This window comes from Oncorhynchus nerka, linkage group LG10 (genome assembly GCF_034236695.1).
Source record: "Oncorhynchus nerka isolate Pitt River linkage group LG10, Oner_Uvic_2.0, whole genome shotgun sequence".
NCBI classification, from domain to species: domain Eukaryota; kingdom Metazoa; phylum Chordata; class Actinopteri; order Salmoniformes; family Salmonidae; genus Oncorhynchus; species Oncorhynchus nerka.
In genome coordinates, this window is record NC_088405.1 from 78,824,553 (window position 1) to 78,831,431 (window position 6,879).

At 43.8% G+C, this 6,879-nt stretch overlaps 1 protein-coding gene across 2 annotated transcripts; it reads right to left on the reverse strand.

The window, feature by feature from the left end:
* Positions 1 to 2,175: 2,175 nt before the first annotated feature.
* zgc:153990 (uncharacterized protein LOC768125 homolog) lies at positions 2,176 to 6,662 on the reverse strand. Of its 2 annotated transcripts, XM_029671433.2 has the most exons (5): positions 6,525 to 6,662; positions 5,468 to 5,682; positions 4,658 to 5,191; positions 4,485 to 4,538; positions 2,176 to 3,242 (listed from the first exon to the last, which is right to left on the reverse strand). In XM_029671433.2, the coding sequence occupies exons 2-5, from the start codon at positions 5,592 to 5,594 to the stop codon at positions 2,800 to 2,802; spliced, it is 1,158 nt and encodes a 385-aa protein (XP_029527293.1). In that variant the 5' UTR covers positions 5,595 to 5,682; positions 6,525 to 6,662; the 3' UTR covers positions 2,176 to 2,799. The 2 variants fall into 2 exon arrangements, with proteins under 2 accessions (XP_029527293.1, XP_029527291.1); XM_029671431.2 differs by having other exon boundaries at positions 5,468 to 6,662.
* Between the last annotated feature and the right edge of the window lie 217 nt (positions 6,663 to 6,879).

Genomic DNA, 6,879 nt, shown 5'->3' on the forward strand with positions numbered 1-6,879 from the left:
CTTCAAAAAAGTCAGATACAATATGTTTTGAGGATCACTGTACATGGAGTATAAATCATCAGCCATGTAGTAGTGTTCACTGGACTTGGTGACTGTGAAATGCAGCCTCCCACTGGTCCAAAATGCATGAACCACCGGTTCGATGGAGAGCCAACGTGTGGTGTGGCACACACCTTGGTTATCTGTAAAGGCTTCTCCCCAAAGTTGATGGTCTCATATATGGCCTTGTAGGCCCCCCTGCGCTTTGGAGACACTGAACCAGTTATAAGTGAATGAATGTAAGCCAGGGCGGGATCGGCCAGCTGCGGCTTCCCACATGTGTGATTCATTTGCAGTCTAGATGCGGAGGGGTGAACATCTCCTGCTCTGACTGCAGCTGGGAGGGACTGCTGCGCGAGGACTGGGCTGCCTGTGAGTGCTTTGGGACGGGGTGGGGCCCACAGCAGCACTCGCTGCTTGTTGAGAAGAGTAAGAATGATATGTTCTTTCACGTCAGTCTCCTAAAGTCTCCAATAACACCAGAAAAAGTCGCTAGATTTGTCGCCAGTCGATTTTTTTTGATAATGTGTAGCAAGAGGGGTCTGAATACTTGCTAAATATTGCAACAAAGTCGCTAAGTTGGCAACACTGCTCTCTCCCTTGGTAACAGTCGCACCCGCACATGACACACAGAGGCGCACGTGGTTGGATTTTATGTACAGTAGAATGTCAAAGATACAAACCTAAGAGTTAGACTGACCGGAGTTACGGACTGACCGTTCGAACGGGCAATAACAAAGTAAAGGACTTTTGCCTTTTAAACGTGCTAAAGACCAGTGTCTGGCTTAAGGATAAAAAAAACAAATATGCAATCGAAATTGTCCATATGGATTTTAAGTGAATGGCAAATGTGCATAAAGATACTTTTGTATATATAGTTTGTGGACACCCATTCTGCTATTTCAGCCACACCCTTCGCTGACAGGTGTATAAAATTGAGCACACCGCCATGCAATCTCCATAGACAAACATTGGTAATAGAATGGCCTTACTGAAGAACTCAGTGACTTTCAACGTAGCACACCGACATAGGATAGCCACCTTTCCAACAAGTCAGTTTGTCAAATTTTCGCCCTGCTAGAGCTGCCCCGGTCAACTGTAAGTGCTGTTATTGTGAAGTGGAAACATCTAGGAGCAACAACAGCTCAGCCGTGAAGTGGTAGGCCACAAAAGCGCACAAAACGAAACGGGACCGCTGAAGCACGTAGCTATGAGTTCTAAACTACCCCTGGAAGCAACGTCAGCACAAGAACTGAATGCAGTGCCAAATATAAAGTTTGGTGGAAGAGGAATAATGGTCTGGGGCTGTTCATGGTTCGGGCAAGACCAGACCCCTTAGTTCCAGTGAAGGGAAATGTTAACACTACAGCATACAATGACATTCTAGACAATTCTGTGCTTCCAACTTTGTGGCACCAGTTTGGGGAAGGCTCTTTCCTGTTTCAGCATGATAATGCCCTGTGCACAAAGCGAGGTCCATACAGAAATGGTTTGTCGGGATCGGTGTGAAACTTGACTGGCCTGCACAGAGCCCTGACCTCAACCCCATCGAACACCTTTGGGATTAATTGGAACGCAGACTGTGAGCCAGGCCTAATCTCCCAACAGTATTCCCTGACCTCACTAATGCTCGTGGCTGAATGGAAGCAAGTCCCCACAGCAATGTTCCAACATCTACTGGAAAGCCTTCCCAGAAGAGTGGAGACTTATAGCAGCAAAGGGGGACCAACTCCATATTAATGCCCATGATTTTGGAATGATATGTTCAGGTGTCCACATCATTTTGGTCATGTAGTGTATGTTTCAATATGTCATGGTTTTTCTACTATCCATCGAGTTTACAGCGTGCGACATGGTTCAATGTGCCAATAAATGGACACCATTTACTTTTTGGTTTTTCCAATTGCCTACATCTTGAAGCCAAAATTGGCATCATGTTTACTGTGCTAATGACTTCACAAAAAATGGGTAACAGAGCAATGTACAATACAGAAATTTGGGTAAACGAGGCATTTGCCGGCACCTTTATGAACCTACGCTATTGGAAAGTTAGACATTTAAGGGTTCTGAATGACTTGCATTCCCAATGTGTTTGTATCTCCGAGGTCCTACTGTATGAGAGCAATTTAAAGTCAGTTTACAGCACTTATCATATTTATTTACATGTTCTACAATATCTCCGTACAATAGTACATAAGGAGACTACATCAACATAGTAGACAAAAGGAGAATTTGTTTAAAACTGTCTCACATAAAAAAGGAACATACAGAAATCAGTCCATAATCTCAATAAGTATGCACACCTTTACAAATGACGGGGCCTTATCGCTCTAATATGTTTATCAGATAGGACCTGTTTTCAACATGATACAACAGGACACTTTAGGAAACATTACACATTATTACCGCACTCTAAAATTAAGCAAGTTTTAGAATCTCTCTGAGCCTTAAACTAGACTCCATTTTAATGATCTGAGAAATGGGGGAAGAAACAAATAGGCTCTTAATTTGTGCAAGAAACCCCTAATTCTGCTTTGAGTTTCTGTATTTCCCTTGGCGGGATAACACACAGTTCATAATTTAAACATTTACGCAGACAGTAGGGTTACTCCTATAAAATACAGTAACTCGGAACACAACCCACTAAAAATGTCTGGAGTAAATGACTCAATGAAAGAAATGGAACAACCTTGTACCCAGTGTAAAGGAACACACCCGTCCAGCTCCACAGGAGGGGCAGATAGTGCAGCAACGTCTGGGCTATAGGGCCGGGCGTCCATTGAGCTTGTCATGCATGAGGGCCAGGGCGCCACTGGTGAAGTCTCTGAGTATGTGCATAGTCTCCCTCTGCAGCTGCAGCGACTCGCGCACAAACTCCTGCTGCGTCTCGGCCAGCTGCTGCACTGACTCGGACAGCAGTTCCAGGGAGCGCGACACCGTCTCTAGCGCGGTGTTGGTGGCATGCTGCTCCTGAATGCTCAACGAGGCACTCTGCAACATGCTCTCCCTGGCGTTCCGAGGTGGCTGGCCTGCTGTAGGTGGTGCGGCGGAGAACGATGAGGGCGAGGGCTGGGTGCCTGTGGAGGGGTGTGGCCCGCCGCCGCTCCCCTGGTTGTCCTCTGTGAGGCTGGACGCCTGTGAGGTAGAAGGGGGCAGCTCGTCCTGACGCTCGTCGTCTGTCTGCCCAAACTGGTTCTCAGTGTCTAGGGAAAGGCAAGAGGTGACACTGAACTTGTGCGTGTGTTTGAGGTTACACATACCACATAGTGATGGGGGGAATCGATAGTTACACATCAGGATATACATTTTTACAATATCGTATTGACACTATCGCAATATTTTTGCTTTATTCATAGCTTGTTCTCCATCTTTTAAAATAGGTTTTCAGAGCTTATTTCCATGACTGATAAAAGTAGTTTTCTCATGGCTTTTGTCCCTCTGCAGCAGACATATAATACAGTGCCTTCAGAAAATATTCATATCCCTCTACTTATTCCACCTGATTATAGCCTGAATTCAAAATGGATAAAATTGTTGTTTTTGTCCTCATCCATCTATACACAATACCCCATGACAAAGCTAAAAAAAAAAGATTTTTTTGCAAATGTATTAAATTAAATACAGAAATAACTCTTAAAAGTATTCACACCCAGAGTCAATACGTTAAAATCACTTTTGGCAGAGTCTTTCTGAGTAAGTAACGGAGCTTTGCACACCTGAATTGTACAATATTTGCAAATTATTTTTTAAATTATTCAAGCTCTGTCAAGGTGGATGTTGATCCTTGCTACAAAGCCATTTACATATTGCCACAGATTTAAGCCGATTTAAGTAAACTGTAACTAGGCCACTCAGGAAGATTCAATGTCGTCTTGGTAAGCAACTCCAGTGTATATTTGGCCTTGTGTTTTAGGTTGTCCTGTTGAAAGGTGAATTTGTCTCCCAGTGTCTGTTGGGAAGCAGACAAACAGGTTTTCCTCTAGGATTTTGCCTGTGCTTAGCTCTATTCCCTTTTTTTGTGTTATCCAAAATTATATATATATATTTTTTAAATCCCTAGTCCTTGCCAATGTCAAGCATACCCATAATATGATGCAGCCACCACTATGCTTTAAAATATGAAGTGGTACTCAGTGATGTGTTGTGCCTCAATTGAATCCAATTAAAATGCAGGCTGTAAATACAATGTGGAAAAAGTCTAGGGGGCCTGAATACTTTCTGAAGGCACTGTATGGTGAGCAGTATGTTTGGAACATCGAATCGCAATACATATCGTATCAGCACCTAAGTATCGTGATATCGTATCGTGAGGTCCCTGGCAATTCCCAGCCCGTATACCACACATCCGGCAGTATTTCACAAGTGTATTTCTAGTACTGCAATACCAGACAAATCGGACCCTATAGACAAATAAACAGAGTTGAATGTTGGGTCAACGCAGTTACCTTCACCAGTGGGTATCTCGTACTGCATTTCATAAGAGGGATGTGAAGAATCTCCTGCAACAGAAAATCTAATATGTGAATATGCACCCTCGATAAACCCTCACCTTGAAAGTTGTGTGTGGTGTATAAATTGAACAACTCAGACCCTTCCAGTTTCAAATTAGATAACTCACTGGACGAGCCACTGTAGGTTGGCATAGAATGGTCATCTTTGGGTTGAACCGGGGGTATGGGTGTGTGGCCAGGGCCTGGCATGGGCATCCCCATGGAAAAGGACATGGGCATTGCCGAGGAAAGCGTGGAGGGTGGTGGCATCGAGACGTCTATTCCTTCATTGGGGTAACTGTGTATCCCCGCCATGTCCTCTTCCTCGTCCTCCTCCTCTGGTCCTTCATCATCATCTCCCTCCTTGAAAGCCCCATAATGGAGACCTGGCACCCGGCTTCGCTTTCCATCCAGCTCCAAAATCTGATGCACAATGTTCTCTGTGGGGCTGAGGTCACGGGACAGCCGCGAGTTGATCCCCTTGAAGTTGGCCCCCGACCGCATGGCGGCCACCTTACGCTTGGTGTCGCACTTGAGGTCGGACCACTTCTTGATGATCTCGATGACCTCACGCTGGCTCTCCCCGATCTCATTCACACTGGCTGTGATCTCTGCCCACACGCGCTTCTTCACATCCGTTGGTACACCGCGGTTAAACTTCCCTGTAAGAGTCAGAGGGACAATTAATAAGAAAAGGATCAGATGCTGGTGTTTGTTTGGCCATACATACTTGTGTCTAAGAGGAGCCGGTACTTGAGCATAAGACAAGAGTTACTGTGCATCTGCAAAATTAAAGCATGACCACGTGTCTATATTCTGAAAATAAACACAGGCATGAGCCTGGGATGACACCCAAATTGGGATAAAGTTTTAAACAAAAAAATGTTTTTTTTATCATCACATCAACATGAAGTGCTGCAGGGTACAGAGGTACATACCGACAACGATGTGCCGATTCTTCTTCACTTCATCTAGGAGGATGTGGACCTCACTGAAGGTAAAGCGAGCTTTTCTCTTTTTGAACCGCGTGACACTGTCCTCATTGAAGAAGTGCGAGGCAGACATCTTCCACAATACCTCTTATCTCTCTGGTCTGCTTCTTTCTCGCTGGTCTCTGCCTTCAGTCCTCCTAGTAGGGATACTACTAGCTCTTCTGGAGCCAAAAATGTAACTCATAATAATACATCACTGGACCTCTATCAAATACCCAACAGGGTACAACTAAAAGGAAACAGTTGATACTGAATACAAATATCAGATTACAAAATAACAATTTGAGTAATTGTTGATTGATAATAAGGTGGATAAGATAAAGAAAATCAGCAAGTGCATCTAAATTCAGCTACAGTAAAGTGTGCCTGCAAATGAGCGTCTGTACTCATTCGCTAGTTAATTGAATTCAATTTGGTTCCCCCAATCACAACATTGCATGACAGAATCATGAATACAAACCTTGTACCCTATAAATTACTTGCACAGCTGTCAAAGTCTAGCGCAATCCCTTTGTTGACCAGTCATCAGCCTGTCTTGCCAAGAAGACAGACGCAACCCGAGTATCATCATCATCGTCGTCAGACAGCAGTCAGTGCTCTCTTGATTTAGCTCGGTTTACGGGCTAGACTGCTAGCTAGCTACATTAGTTCACGTTAACTTACCCATACCCAAAACATGTACTTGTTAGTTAACTAGGATGTTATCTATGCGATAGCGGCGAAACCGGTTAGTAACTGCGATATGGTAACATATTTGCACTTTTTAAAAACACAATGCCTTCATCATCGAAATTGCCGTTACTGCTCATTGTTCACATTTTGGGCGTTTTTTGTCGTGAACAAGTAAGCTAGCTAGCTAATGTTAGCTAGTCACGTCTTAACAAGATTGTAGCTAGCAAACGTTTGCGCACGCAATGTCGCCTCTTCATTCATTTTACGAGACTGAAAAATAACACCAAAATAGGCTAGATATTTGTAATATTGTTTTGCATTACAGTTTTACCTTTGAGGGAAAGAAAGGTTGTGATTTCTGCGATTAGTCCGAAAACTTCGTAGTTAGCTAGCCACAGTCCGATGTCTCGCGCTAGTTTGTACGCAAGCTCAGTACGTGTTTTTTCTGGAATGAGAGGTCCTGCGACTGACCACAATTCGTGAGCTATGGCGCTGTTGAAATCATACGTTGAAAGGACAAAAGCACGGAATCACTTAATTAACTTTCCCAAGCACCTAAAAAAAACGTAATATAGAAGTAGCTAATAAGCTTTTCATCATAAAGAAGAAACAGTGGTCAAGTTAACCACGACGGGTGATACATGTGTTTATCTGATGGCTGGATTAATACATCAACCATTATTCCC

What these genes read in the sequence shown, in the direction of transcription:
- zgc:153990 (XM_029671433.2), bottom strand. Translation starts at nt 5,594, where the DNA reads ATGTCTGCCTCGCACTTCTTCAATGAGGACAGTGTCACGCGGTTCAAA. An exon ending in GAATCGGCACATCGTTGTCG is followed by an intron (nt 5,192 to 5,467) that starts GTATGTACCTCT and finishes TGACTCTTACAG; the next exon opens with GGAAGTTTAACCGCGGTGTA. An exon ending in CGAGATACCCACTGGTGAAG is followed by an intron (nt 3,243 to 4,484) that starts GTAACTGCGTTG and finishes GCCTTTCCCTAG; the next exon opens with ACACTGAGAACCAGTTTGGG.